Source organism: Lichenostomus cassidix, chromosome 20 (genome assembly GCF_008360975.1).
Source record: "Lichenostomus cassidix isolate B80296 chromosome 20, HeHo_3.0, whole genome shotgun sequence".
Taxonomy (NCBI): Eukaryota; Metazoa; Chordata; class Aves; order Passeriformes; family Meliphagidae; genus Lichenostomus; species Lichenostomus cassidix.
Window position 1 is genome coordinate 7838481 of NC_139500.1, and position 13370 is coordinate 7851850.

Below are 13370 nucleotides of genomic sequence, written 5' to 3' on the forward strand. Positions count from 1 at the left end.
TCCGTTGACAAACTCGTCTGGAAGCACTTTATTGCTCTCTCTGACCCACATCACCCCCCCTGCCCAAGCTTTGGGCATGCCACACCGTCTGTATGGGGAAAATACCAACCCCACTTCACCCTGCTCTTGTGTTAGCCCTTCAGCAGGTGGTGCTGGGGTGAGGGAGCAGGGAGGGGCACGGAGCCTGCTGGGCAGCCATCACTGGGGAGCTGTTGATGTGGGGAGCAGCCCAGCAGCACCCTCAATACCTCACTCATGTTGGCAGAAGCTCTTGAGTAGTGGGGGCAGGTCCAGGACATCGATGGCCAGGCGATGCACAATGTGTTTCTGGATAACCAGTCGGCACAGCGTCTGCAGTGAAGGAACTGGAAGAGAACAGGGAGAGTAGCTGAGTTGGGCAAGTCGGCAGTGAGGCCTAGCAGAGAGGGGTGGAGGAGCTGGCGGGGCTCCTTGGAGGCACTGTGGTTAAAGGCAGCGGTGGGTGAGTTTGTTCTGTGGCATCGTCCTGCCCTGGGCTCGAACTGGCTGTGCGGGGGCTGGTGCCAGGTTACTCTGGCAGGGCTGGAAGCTCAAGGCCCCCGGGCAGCAAAGCTCTTCCCGTTATTAGGAGGAAGGTTGAGAGACAGTTATGTGCCCAAGTTGTGCGTGGCTGTGGCTGGTTTGCATGTCTTTCTCTGGTGGCTGTCAAGCAACTCTTCAGGCTTTCACATGCTCATGCTGTGCTTCATTTCCATCCCACTCCCTTGGTCTGCTTGCATTGGCCCCAGCACCAGGCTGCTGGGTGGATGCCTGCAGGCTGGGGCTGCACTGCCTGCAGAGACAGCACTGACCGTGCCTTTGGGGGCAGACCACCATCAGAACTGTCCCCCTGGGCACCTTCACAGAATCTGCCTGGTTCCTGCTCCTGTGACATAAACCCCATAGGATTGCACTTCCCAGAGCCCCAGGTGGCTCAGCTACTTGGGTACTATCTGCTGCAGCCAGTACTCTCCTCAGGTGTTAAACCAGGGAGAATACCAGGTTCCAGCCTCGGGACAGAAGCAGCTACTCCTCACACCAGCATGGAAAGCGCTATCTCCCAGTGTGGGCAGCCAGTACTCTGTCTCTAGCTCTTCTGGCTCTGTCTCACCTGATCCATCTCCTGATTTTTCCAGCATGGTGCTAATTAGCACTCATTAGCCTGGTCACTCCCAGCAAGCCAAGGGACACAGGATAATGCCCAGGCTCCGATGGCATCACAGGGTGCCTGCCCAGGGAACACTGTGTCTGGAGCACGCGGCAGGTGTGTGGGCGTAGCATGCTGTGCCGTGGTGGAGTAGGTGGATGTTTTGATGCCAGGGCAGGGTGTTCGTTGGCTCTGGCTGCACATGCTGTAGGCCAGGCTGAGCATGGTGAGGCCTCACAGCCATGGGGCAGCCCCAAACACCCACCCCAATCACTCTGCTTGGGAAGGGTGGTCAGGGGGGCTCTGCATGACTGCTGCTGCTGCTAGGGGTCTCTCCCCTGGCCCCTGCAGAGCTTTTGGCAGACACTGCCCATCAGCAGTACTGTGGATCTCGCCTATGCTCCACAAGGACCAGAGCCTTTCCTGTGCTCCCTTATCCACTGTGTCCCTCTGCCCAGTGGCACACGCCAGTATTCCCACTGTTGGGAACTATGGGATGACCCCTCCCAAGCTCCCCCACTCCCGTCCCACACAGCACATGCCGCAGGGAGGGGCACAGGTACCTACATCCATAATCCACCGGGATGACCCGGACACTCTTGGTGGAGGCAAAGACGTCAATGACGGCATAGAGCGGGCGGGTGGTGGGCAGGCCCCTGGCGCTCGGCCCCATGTCCTCACCGTTGATAATGATGTGCATGTTGGCAGTGCCATCAGGCTGCAGGGTGTACAGCACACCGATACGGCTGCGCCGGGCGGTCGCAGGTAACACATTCATCTTGTAAAGGTCGTCCAGGATGTGGCTGTAGCGGCCAGGCCGGCTGCGCCCCACCAGCGTGTCACGGGGGATCCGTACCCGTTCGATCAGCAGGAAGGGCTCCCAGGGGCGCCTCCGTGCCTGCGTGTCCTCCCCCTCAACCACCACGCGGTTGTGGCTCCGGGTGATGGCAAACACCCACGTGTCCCCCATGTTGACAAGGTCTGGCAGCGAGTACTCAGGCACTACCTCCAGGCTCTGAGGGTCATGGGTGGTCAGCCCCACACGCAGGTGCCCGCACCAGCCCAGCTCCTTCTCCTCAATCTCCACTAAGAAGATCTGCCCGGGTGCCAGAGGCTCCTGGCTGAAGCAGAGTCCATTGGCGAAGCTCTCCACCCGTGTGGCTTGCGTGCGTGAGGCATCCAGGTGGATGTTGGTGCCATGGATGTGGTGGAAGCGTGCAGCAAGCCGGCACCGGGCAGCCATTGTGGCCGGAGCTATTTTTAACTGTCCCTGTCACAGCTGCTGTGAGGTGGTGACAGGCCGGCTGGGAGGGACAACCAGAGGGCTCAGGAGGGGTCCTAGTGCCACGGGGGAGTTGGGGGGGGCGGTGGCTGCTGGGCACAATCAGGTCCAAACCAGACCCACAGACACTCCACATTGGATTGCCCAGCACTGCCACCTGGGCCGGTGTGCCTGGCTGTGCCCATGCTGTCCAGCAGTGCCTGGCAGTGCCGGTGGTGCCTAGTGGCACCAGCTATACCCAGCAGTGCCCGATGGTCATCACACAGTGATGATTGGCAGTGCCTGGTGATGCCCGGCTTTATCCAGCGGTGCTGGGTAGCACCCAGCTGTGTCCGGTGGTGCCCGGCGGTACCCAGCGGTACCGGCTATACCCAGCAGTGCCCGGTACCCAACTGTAACCGGTGGTGCCCGGTAGTGCCCACCGGCGCACCGCACCCCCCGCCGGCTGCCCGCGTTGCGGTGCGGGGGCTCCGCCGATGTCCCCGCGCTGTCCCGGTTCCGGTCCCGGGCCGCTCCCACGTGCGCGGGCGGGGCCGGGGCGGGGCTGGCCGCCCCCGGGACACTGACTGGTCGCCGCCGGGCCCCGCCCCGCTCACGTGAGGGCCGCAGGTCATATGGGCTCGTGTCATGTGCCAGCCGTGACCACCGCCTGCGAGCGCCGCGCCGGGAGCGGCCGCGGTCAGCGGGACCGGGGGGAGGGGGGCACCGGGGCGGGAGCGGGGGGACATCGGATGGAGGGACAGGGACCGGCTCCATGGGAGCCGATCGGGCTGGACCGGGGGCCAGCCCCGAGTGGGGGTCCGGGCTGGGGCAGCCGGGCCGGGGCGCTCGCGGGGCGCTGTCGCGGCCGTTCCTGTCCGAAAGCGCCCTGATCGTCCCTTCCGCCCACCGCAGATGGGGCCGGTGTTGCTGTCGTCGCTGCTGCTGCTGGGGTTGAGCCTGGCTGCCCCCCCGGACGATGAGGTGACGTACCTGCCCGGGCTATCCAAGCAGCCCTCCTTCCGCCACTTCTCGGGCTACCTCTGTGCCGGGCCGGGCAAGCACCTGCATTACTGGTACGTGGGACTGCGCCCGGCGCTGGGGGGGATCGGCCGGCACCGGGCACTCATGGCTGCACATCCACAGGTTCGTGGAGGCCCAGAGCAATCCCCAGAACAGCCCCCTGGTGTTGTGGCTGAACGGGGGCCCCGGCTGCAGCTCCATGGAGGGCTTCCTCAAGGAGCATGGCCCCTTCCTGGTTAGTAGTTACTGCTATCCCCGTGGCTCGGGGACTCAGGGGATGACCGGCTGCATGGCACGAGCCATCCTGCTGTGCCCTGCCTGGCTTTGCCCATCAGTCACCACCTTCTTCCTCAGATCCAGCCTGATGGGGTCACACTGAAGTACAATGAGTACGCGTGGAACAAGGTACAGGCACTGCTTTTCTTTGTGGCTGCGAGATGGGGTGGCCCTGAGCTGGTTCCTCCTGCCCTCTCCGTGGAGCCGACCATGGAGCATTGCTCCACTCCCATCCAACACACCCTCCTCTCGAATTTGCTGTTGAGCAGTGCAGGAATGTGGCCACCCCAGTACAGCCCTGGGGCATGCCAGGCTCTTACGGGTGCTGCCATGAGCGAGGCCAGCAGCCCTTGGCCTCACTGAGCCAGAGAAGGGTTTTCCCTGATTGCCGGCTCCTCTGCTGTCCTCACAGATTGCCAACATCCTCTACCTGGAGTCTCCCGCTGGTGTTGGCTTCTCATACTCCGATGACAAGAAGTATGGCACAAATGACACTGAGGCGAGTGACTGGGGTACAGAGAGAGCCCTGCTCCCCTGCCTGCCCCCTTCTGGGCATAGGATGCAGCCTTACCACCTGACCCTGCCATCTCCTCCTCCCTCCAGGTTGCTCACAACAACTACCTGGCACTGAAGGACTTCCTCCGGCTCTTCCCCGAGTACTCCAAGAATGATCTTTTCCTCACGGGGGAGAGCTATGGAGGGGTCTACATCCCCACACTGGCAGAGTGGGTGATGCAGGATCCCAGCCTCAACCTGAAGGTGGGCAGCTTGGCTCTGCTGTGCTGGGGAGCAGAGGGCTTGGCACAGCCTCACTGGGGCCCTCAAGCAGTGCTGGGGTGGGGAGTGGCTGGGACGTAGGGCAGGCCTGGCCCTGCAGCCTTTCATCTCTTCCTGGGGTGCTGGCAGCAGCTGCTGGTGGACGTGTCTGTCCCTGCTGCCGGGGGAGCGTCCTCAGGCACCCCCGACCCTCCCTGTTCCCTCCACAGAGTAAACAGTTCCACATCTGCTTCCTGCCTGCGGCTGCTGTGCTGTGACTGCCCCGCAGGGAGCTGGAACACAACAGGGTTGTTTTCTTCTTGCCTCGCAGGGAATCGCTGTGGGAAACGGCCTCTCATCTTACGAGATCAATGACAACTCCCTGGTTTACTTTGCCTATTACCACGGGCTGCTGGGGACTGAGTAAGAGCAGGGGGAATGCTCTATGTGCCGTTCCTGTGTGGGCAGGATGGCTGCACGGCTGGGGCTGGGAGAAGGGGGTTGGGAGAAGGGTAGCACCTATACTTCCTGGGCCAGCAGCTGGGCTGTGGAGGTGGCCCCTTGTCTCAGGCAGCGCCCATGGATGCATTTGTTCGGGGGTACAAAGGGCATGAGGCCAAGCCTTGTGCAGTGTGGTCACTGGGTAAAGAACTGCAGGGCAGCTATCATGTCAGTTTGACACCTGATCCAAGTGGTCCTGGTCTCTGCCCGCAGGCTGTGGAAGGACCTGCAGGCCTTCTGCTGCTCCCAGGGAAAGTGCAACTTCCATGACAACTCGAACCTGAACTGCACACTGAAGGTGAGGGTAGCCAGAGCCCCTACATGTGTGCTGAGCAGCACACACCTGGCTCTGTGTGGGCCCACAGTTTTGTGAGGGTCCTGCTGAGTCCCAAACCATTCTTGTGGCTCCTTGCAGATGGGTGAGATGATTCAGATTGTGGAGGAGTCTGGCCTCAATATCTACAACCTGTATGCCCCATGTGATGGAGGTGTCCCTGGGAGCATGAGGTGAGAGTGGCCCTACGGAAAATGGATCCACAGCCACCAGCTCGCTTTGGTCACACTGGCACACAGGGACATGGTGGGCTGGGCAGGGATTCCCTCTGGGACAGATGGATGGTGTCTGGCTGCTGCCAAGGACTCCCCCATAGAGGGCCCTGAGCCCTTGGTTCCCCAGGGTTTTCAGTCTGTCCTCATACTCATTCTGGCTGCAGGTACGAGGGTGATTATCTCATCACACATGACCTGGGCAATTCCTTTATCCGGATGCCACTGAGGTTCTCCTGGCGGCAGGTGAGCTGACGTGCCCGTGCTTCTGGGCTGTGAGCAACCTCTGGCCAGTCATGCTGCTGTGGGCAGGAAGGGAGAAAGCAACTGCTCCATGGGGCAGGTACTGCTGTGACAGTGACTCTCCCAACTCTCCCAGAACCTGTTCCGGATGCCAGTAGCCCGAAAGAAGGTCCGGATGGACCCGCCCTGCACCAACTCCACAGCCCCCAGCATGTATCTGAACTCGCCGGAGGTGCGGAAGGCTCTGCACATCTCCCCCGATGCCCCGGAGTGGCAGGTGTGCAGGTGAGCAAGCTGTGGGTGGACAGGGACTCCTCTGAGCAGGACCAGACATGACGCCAATGCTTCCTCCACAGCTTTGAAGTGAACCGCAGCTACAAGCGCCTGTACATGCAGATGAACGAGCAGTACCTCAAGCTGCTTGGAGCCACGGTGCGTTGGGGGAGCCCACAGACCCTGGGGTTGTCTCTGCCAGCCCAGCCTCCTACCTAGCTGGGGCTGCTGGCCTGCCAACGGATCACTCTCTGCTCCACAGAAATACCGGATCCTGGTGTACAATGGGGACGTCGACATGGCTTGCAACTTCCTCGGGGATGAGTGGTTTGTGGATTCCCTGTGCCAGAAGGTAATTGGGCAGGGCCCAGGCCAGACCAATCACTGGCTCGGGGCTGTGTGCCGTGACTGGCTGTGGCAGGAGTGTGGGCAGGGCCAGCCCCAGGCACTGAAGGCACTGCCGCTACTCCCAGGTGCAGGTGGCTCGCCGGCCCTGGCTCTATACTGAAAATGGTGAGAACCAGATCGGCGGCTTTGTGAAGGAATTCACCAACATCGCTTTCCTCACTGTCAAGGTAGGCCTGAGGACTCTGGGGGCCAGGGATGGGGCTCTAGGTGGGTGTCAGGCTGCAGTCAGGGTGGGGTGGTGCCAGCTGGCCTGTAGCAGCATCACTGCCACACTGACCACCACTCCCCCTTTCCTATAGGGAGCTGGACACATGGTGCCCACAGACCGGCCACTTGCTGCCTTCACCATGTTCTGCCGCTTCATTAAGAACCAGCCTTACTAAAAGCTGCAGAGCCAGCGCCCGGCACTCTGGCTGCCCTCACCACCCCACCTGCCTTCAACGCCGGCACCTTGCACAGCCAGTCCTCGCTGCTGCTTGGCTACACCATGGACCTGGCATGCCTGCAGCCTTCCCTCCCTGGCTGGATGGGTCTGCCTGCCCATGGGTGGGGGGCATGGGCTGGGGGACCGAGTCCTGGGGGCTCTGTGGTTGCTGGGAGAGGTGTTGTGCACCTGCTGCAGCCACCTCCTCCCTTGTGGCTTCCTGTCTTGCCTCCTCCTTGTCTGCGGTGGCAGCTGATTCCCTCCTAGGCAGGGAGCAATCCCCAGCACTTCCCCTTGGCTGCCACATGCACACGGCCTGCGCAAACTATGAGGAGCAGCAGCAGGAGGTGGCTGGGCCCTGCTCCACCTCTACCTTGCTCCCGCCACCTCTGCTCCCACTGAAGGAGACTTACCACCACTACCACAACAATCCCACTGCCAGGGCATGCAGTGCTTCAGGAACTCGCAATAAACTCTGACCAAGGTGGTTCTGCTCCTCTTTGCACCTCTGTGCCAGCCCCTGCTTCGCTTTCCTCTGCTCTCTGAGAAGCACCAGTGAGTGCCAATACCCTGTGCCAAGGAGCCCCAGGCTCTGAGCTGTGCCCCCTCTGTAGGGGTCCCTGCATCCTGGAAATGAGTGACCTATCTAAACAGCGGCAGCACAGTCACTCTGAGCCCTCTGGCACTGTGCTAAGCTGCGTCTGGTCCCAAGGACCCAAGCTGGGCAGCAGCATTGGCTGCCCCCTTTCCATCTCCCCACTGTGTAGCCCAGCATGGACATGTCCTCCAAGCAACGAGGCTATGTGGTAGGAGTCAGGTGGTTTATTAATGTAATGAGCAGGGGTGCAGCAGGGGTTCCCAGAGCACCCTCTCCACCTTGCTGCACCCCACCAGGGCATGGACACCCTGACAATATGCTGGTAGTACCGGGGAAGCTGCTTCCTACCTACAGTCTACGGGTCCAGCCCGGGATCTGCCCTCCATCCAGGGAGAAGAGCTAGAGTGAGCTGGGGTCCAGGCTGGGCTCTGCGGGCTGGGAGCTGGGGTAGGCAGCAGTGGTGGGCACTGGGCGGTATTTCTCAATCACCTCCCGCAGCCCCTTGGAGAAGTGGAGGTCAGCTCCCACTGTGAGGAATCCCTGCAGAGGAGAGAAAGTCAGTGCAAGGCTGGGGGTGACAATACCCTTTCCAGCACGACGTGGATGCACAGGCTGTCCCATCCCACTACGTACTGCATGGTTGGTGACCACCTCCCTGGTGAAGTCCATCCCTTCAGGCAGTGGGATCTGCACCCCCTTCTTTGTCCTCTCTACAGGGAGAGAGAGCTGGGATGAGGCTGAGCCCTGCTGTGCCCCTGCCCATGCTCCCAGTTGTGTGGTAGTGGCAGTGCCTACCATTAATGATGGGCATGATGGTCAGCTGCAGCAGGGTCTTCAGTGGGGCCTGCAGCGAGAACAGCTGTAGGAGAGGAGCTGGGGTCAGTGTAGTGCAGAGCTGCCAGCCAGGGCAGAGAGGGCTGGAAGTGGGAATCCTGAGTGGACACCCCCTCCCCAGCCTACTCCCCGCTGTGGCTGGGTGTAAGGGTTCCCAGGTCATCACCATGCTCTCACCGCTAGTGACTCTAGTGCCGACTGCTTGGAATAGATGCGAAACCTGGACAGAAGGAAACAGTTGTGAGTAGGGTGTGGAAGGGACTCTCCCCATGTCCCCATGGGACCCCAGCCATACCGTCGTAGATCCAGCTGCACACGCAGTGCCTTGCCTTGCAGAAACACCCTGGCACTCAGCTTGGTTTCCTGGGGAGAGAGAAGGCTGACTTATAGCAGGTAGAGGGACAACCAAGCCACCCGCTACTCTCGTCCCACAGGCCCAGTGACCCTCTGCTCAGTGACACCAGTGCCTTAAAACACAGGATGGGGAGCACTGCTCCTATATGCACCAGGGTGACAACTCAGGAAGCCCCAGCCCCCTCTCACCATGGCCATGCTGGAAAGTTGGACAGGTGGGCGGTCTGGAGGCACCAGTGAGATGTTCAGGAAGGCAGAGACAGAGACTGAGGTCCCCGAGGGTTTGATGGTGCAGCGAGGGGGAGCAGAGACCTGCAGCATGAGCCGCAGCGGAGCATCCACGGAGGGGCTCTGGGGAAGGCAGGTGAGCTGGAGGCAGGGAGCAGGGCAGGGCCATGCTCTGCCCTGGGGCTCTGCCATGCCTCCCACCCTGTCTGGGGGCTCCTCACCAGCATGAAGATGGTCCCGAAGAATGTGGCTCTCAGCAAAACTTCCAGGTCCTTGGGCACCTGTGGAGAGCACAAATCACTGGAGGGGGAGCAAGCTGCAAAGCTGCTCCCTGGCTGGCACCTCTTCTGCTCTGACACAGCCCACCCCTCCCTCCTGCCTGCATAAAGTCCAAATGTCTAGTGCTCCTTACCTTTTCCCCCTGGAGCTCTATGTTCAGCACTCCTGCCTGGAAGTATGAGTGCATGGCTGAGTCAAAGAAGTATTCAGAGAAGGCAACATAAACCATGCGTTCGGTCTCCTTGATCACTGGCTCCACTGCATGGTTCTCCAGCTCCAGGTCCTCTCTCACCCGGGGGAAGAACATACCCTGGACCAAGAGCAGAAGAGGTTCCCATAGCCACAGGGAGCTCCATGGAGCCCAGTGTGCCTGCTTGCACAGCCTTTCCCACAGGGATGGGGAAGGCCAGCAAGGCAGGACAGAGTGTTCACCTTGAAGTCAAGGTCAAGAGTGTCGGTGGAGATGGACGGATCCCGTAGAAGGGAGTAGTCAATCCCGATGTGCTCATCCACGTAGTTCCTCACTGCCAGGGAAGATGTGCTGGTGTGACTAAGCCTGGAGCTGCCTGGCAGCCTGATGCCCAGCCCTGTCTGCCCCACAGTGAATGGGATCCAGTCCCATTCCCAGGGCAACACACACCAGGCACTGTGTCCAGCAAAGAGTTCAGCAGCACCAGGCTGGCATGCTCCAGGGATGGACAGATCTGCAAGGCAAGGAACCAGGCTGAGGGGAATCACTCCCAGGAGTGGATGAGGAGCTGCTGAGGCAGGACAAGGCCCAGCCCCCCAGGCTCCATTGCCTGTCTGCACTCAGCTATACCTGCTGGCTGAGGAGGAAGCGCATCCCTGTGACAATGAAGGTGCTCAGGAACTCGTAGACCTTCCTGGAGGACAAAAGAGTGACTGCACTGCCTGCTCTCCCTGTGGCTCCCTGCCCATTCCAGCACACAGCTGGGCTGAGGAAGCACTGAGGGTGTGGGAAGGGAATCAGTCAGCCAGGCACAGGTAGAGGGGTCAGGTGTACCTGAGCGTGCCAGAGAAGCCAGCGTGCATTCTGGCTATGGAGGCGTTGCAGGTCATATTGGAGATCTTGAGGCGTCCAGCCTCATCCTTGGCCAACCGCAGCACCGTGTAGATGTAGACGCCATCCGCAGAGGCATTGATGGACCCAATATCATAGCTGGAAGCCGGGAAAGCAGATGAGAGGAGCACACAGTTCCTGCCAGCTGCAGGACAGCAAGGCACCTGTGGCAACCAGCAGGCACAGCTGTGGGGTGGGCTAGCACCCAGGGCAGCAGGAAGGGGAGGCAGCTCACAAGAACCAGTAGAGCAGCTGCCTGCGGAAGCGCAGGCTAATGGAAGCGTTGTTGATGTTGAAGGCAAGGTGCTGCTGGGGCTGGAAGTTCAGGTCTGAAAAGGCCAGCTGCAGGTCTGTCACCTTGACCCTACAGGGAGGGGACAGGGATGGTTAGACAGACAGATGGACATGGGAAGCTGTGGGCAGCAGGCAGCACTTACTGGCTGATGTTGTACTGGAACTGCCCCTCCTTCCCATGCAGGTCCGACACCGTGATGTTCTGCAACTCCTGCTCCACGAAGCTCAGCCCCTCCTGCTTCACTGCAGGGAAAAACGAGGCTGGGCAGGGACAGACAGGATGTGCTGCCCTCCAGCAGTATCGCCCCTGACAACTCCCATTCCTCCCCGGCAGCCCCATGGAGGGGCAGTGCAGGCAGAGCCCTATGCAAGCACAGACCCCACGAGTGCGTCCAACCTCCCTCTCTCCCAGACTATGAGATCCTGGCCGGCCCCTTACCCAGGTCCAGCCCCTTGGAAGTAATCCGGATCTTACAGCCAGGAGGGCTGTGCAAGGCTGCGACCAAGGAGGGCAGGAGGAGGAGAAGGAGACAGCTGCCGGCAGCCATCTCGCACCTGGAGGGAGAGAGCAGGGTCAACACGGACTGGCTTTGAGGACGCACGGGGGACTACCGGCTACCCTGGAAGGGAAGTAGCTGCTGCCCAACCTGCCCGGGGCAGGGGATAGCTCTAAGGAACACCCGACGGCTCCACTGTTCTCCTTGAAAACCCCCAGTGCTGCCCAGCTCCCCTTCGCCCGAAACCTCTGGACCAGCAGCCTATGAGGGGCACGGCTCCACCCCAGGGTGCAGTGCACAAGCTCCAGCACTGGCCCTGTAGAGCCCGAGGGTCCCACATCCTCTGGGAACACCCACTCCAGCACTCCCCCCGCCCTGAACACACCCCGCTCCCCAAACCGCAGGGACAGGCGCCAGCCCCGTGCGTGCTGCTGCAGCGAGAAGCACCAGCACTTCGCAGAGGAGCGAGCCCTCGCCCGTGGGGCCATCCCACAACCCTCACAGCCCCCCCGAGGTGTGCCGCCTGCCCCCAGGCTGGTCTGAGACGGGAGCTGGAGCCTGTCCATCCCACGAGCTCCTTGCGAGGCTATGGGATAGGACGGGGCTCCCCCACAGCTTCCCCCAGTTCTCCGAAGGGAGAGGACGTGGGATCCCCTCCCCGGGGCTGTGTGATGAGACGGGGCTCCTCTACAGCGTTTTCCTTCACTTATATGAAGAGAGAGGATGGGGGACCCCCTTCCCCGGGGCCCGGAGCCACTGTCCTGCCCAAAGGTTGGGGGGGTTCCCCTGCATAATTCCGGCTCAGTTCGGGTACTTACAGCGAGGCTTGTCCTCGGCTCCCGGCGTGGGGAAGCAGAATCACGTGAAGGCAGGAGGGAGGGAGAACACCACCAGCTCCAAGGCTTTCTTTTGAGCTGGCTGAGGTTTCCCTGCCTTTATATAGCCCACAGCTGCCACTCCTTGTGGGCCCACAGCTGGGAGGAGACAACGGGACAGACGGATGGGGAGGATGCAGGTCTGTGTCCCGCCGAGCCCGGCTAGCTGCCAGCAACCGGCCCAGAACAGCGGCTCGCTTTGCCACCCCAGCTCCTGGCTGGACACGAAGCCTTCTTCCCCCTGAAAATACTGCTCCCCACGTCCTGCACATGTAGCCATGGCCATGGATCTTTCTGGCACCCCCGTGCGAGAGGCACACGTGCAAACGGTGTCCGGGAGGGCCTGTGGTGTTAGGGACCCTTCAGTCTTTGTTATGAAGCCTCTGCCAGTGCTGACCTACCCCAGCTCCGGGCCGGGGGTGCTGCTGGGGGCTGGTCCGTGCCCATCTGTAACATGAACCTGAGCAGAGAAGCTGCCGAGGCTGTGGACCCTCAGGGCTGCCCCCACAGCCTCTGCCCTGACCCCAAGCCAGGCAGCACTGGTTCCACAGGACATGCCTCTTGCTGACCTTGCCCCGTGTGTTGCTGGCAGTTTGGCTGGCACCGGGGTCACAGCATCGAGAGGAACACAGCCTAAGTGTCCTCAGCAGCACCCACACCGCTGTCCTGCCCCCTTCACGGGAAGGACGGACTACTCCACAGCCCGGGGCTCACTCCCAAAAAATCCTGCCTGGCCGAGCCATGCCGAAGGGTTGCCCTTGCCCTCGCCACCCCCTTGGCCACTTGAGCTGCCTCGCTCCAAGGATGGAGTTTCACTGTTCCTTCACAGAGTCCCCTCTGCCCTCAGGGGTCAGTCTGAGCCGGCCCTTTGTGCCCCGGGCGGTTATCGGTGCTCCGGGCAGCAGAGCCGGGCTGCTGGAAGCCCAAAACGGGAGCTTCAGTGCTTACACAGCACTTATCCCTCCAGAACTGCTGCGCCAGCGTTAACTCATTAAACTGACCCCGGTGCTCCCGGAGCAGAGGGCAGGACTCCGGGAGACGGAAAACCCCTTGGGGGCAGCAGGGATATCCCAGAGAAAAAGGGCAGGAGAGGCCCCGCGGCTTCCCCGTCCCGTCTTCACCGGGGGCCGTGGGCCAGCACCGGCCATCGGCTGCCCAGGGAGGTAGGGCCGAGGCAGGACGGGCGCTCTGCTGAGTGGATACCCCAGGAGCTCAGCCGGCTGCGAGGGGCTCCACGGACACCCCCAGTAACACCTGAGTCCCTCTTCCCCGTCCCGTGTCATTCTCCTGCATACGCTATGTAGCAACAGCCATGGGCCGCGGGGCAAGGGAGTGACGCCAGCGACCACCGGGCTGCGCCCAGCGCTGCACCGCGTGCCTCACTGACAGCGCCCGCCGCCTGCCACCAGGACCCGCGGGCCAGGGAACGGCCACGGCAACAGTGTGGGGAAGGA

General features: G+C 61.6%; 3 protein-coding genes across 3 annotated transcripts; 1 reads left to right on the plus strand and 2 right to left on the minus strand.

Annotated features, from left to right (window-relative positions):
* Nucleotides 1-15: 15 nt before the first annotated feature.
* Nucleotides 16-2524, minus strand: NEURL2 (neuralized E3 ubiquitin protein ligase 2). The gene is made up of 2 exons (XM_085078925.1): nt 1733-2524; nt 16-365 (listed from the first exon to the last, which is right to left on the minus strand). Exons 1-2 carry the CDS (start codon nt 2406-2408, stop codon nt 250-252), a joined length of 792 nt encoding a protein of 263 aa, XP_084935051.1. The 5' UTR covers nt 2409-2524; the 3' UTR covers nt 16-249.
* A 459-nt stretch (nt 2525-2983) lies between these two features.
* CTSA (cathepsin A) lies at nt 2984-7363 on the plus strand. Its single transcript, XM_085078921.1, has 15 exons — nt 2984-3125; nt 3342-3502; nt 3573-3684; nt 3804-3854; nt 4138-4224; nt 4329-4484; nt 4813-4904; nt 5196-5280; nt 5398-5489; nt 5696-5774; nt 5908-6056; nt 6128-6203; nt 6307-6396; nt 6518-6619; nt 6752-7363. The coding sequence occupies exons 2-15, from the start codon at nt 3342-3344 to the stop codon at nt 6833-6835; spliced, it is 1416 nt and encodes a 471-aa protein (XP_084935047.1). The 5' UTR covers nt 2984-3125; the 3' UTR covers nt 6836-7363.
* Nucleotides 7364-7683: 320 nt separating this feature from the next.
* PLTP (phospholipid transfer protein) lies at nt 7684-13173 on the minus strand. The gene is made up of 16 exons (XM_085078918.1): nt 11860-13173; nt 10984-11099; nt 10688-10787; nt 10486-10614; nt 10194-10349; nt 9990-10053; nt 9810-9873; nt 9602-9693; nt 9303-9479; nt 9112-9171; nt 8852-9013; nt 8604-8671; nt 8486-8528; nt 8270-8333; nt 8108-8184; nt 7684-8014 (listed from the first exon to the last, which is right to left on the minus strand). Exons 1-16 carry the CDS (start codon nt 12186-12188, stop codon nt 7874-7876), a joined length of 1842 nt encoding a protein of 613 aa, XP_084935044.1. The 5' UTR covers nt 12189-13173; the 3' UTR covers nt 7684-7873.
* Nucleotides 13174-13370: the final 197 nt, after the last annotated feature.

Coding starts and splice junctions, on each gene's coding strand:
- NEURL2 (XM_085078925.1), bottom strand. CDS start 2,408: ATGGCTGCCCGGTGCCGGCTTGCTGCACGCTTCCACCACATCCATGGC. Junction 366..1,732: donor CATCCCGGTGGATTATGGAT/GTAGGTACCTGT, acceptor GTTCTCTTCCAG/TTCCTTCACTGCAGACGCTG.
- CTSA (XM_085078921.1), top strand. CDS start 3,342: ATGGGGCCGGTGTTGCTGTCGTCGCTGCTGCTGCTGGGGTTGAGCCTG. Junction 3,503..3,572: donor GGCAAGCACCTGCATTACTG/GTACGTGGGACT, acceptor GCACATCCACAG/GTTCGTGGAGGCCCAGAGCA. Junction 5,281..5,397: donor ACCTGAACTGCACACTGAAG/GTGAGGGTAGCC, acceptor GGCTCCTTGCAG/ATGGGTGAGATGATTCAGAT.
- PLTP (XM_085078918.1), bottom strand. CDS start 12,188: ATGTGCAGGACGTGGGGAGCAGTATTTTCAGGGGGAAGAAGGCTTCGT. Junction 11,100..11,859: donor AGCCGAGGACAAGCCTCGCT/GTAAGTACCCGA, acceptor CTCTCCCTCCAG/GTGCGAGATGGCTGCCGGCA. Junction 9,014..9,111: donor TCGGGACCATCTTCATGCTG/GTGAGGAGCCCC, acceptor TGCCTTCCCCAG/AGCCCCTCCGTGGATGCTCC.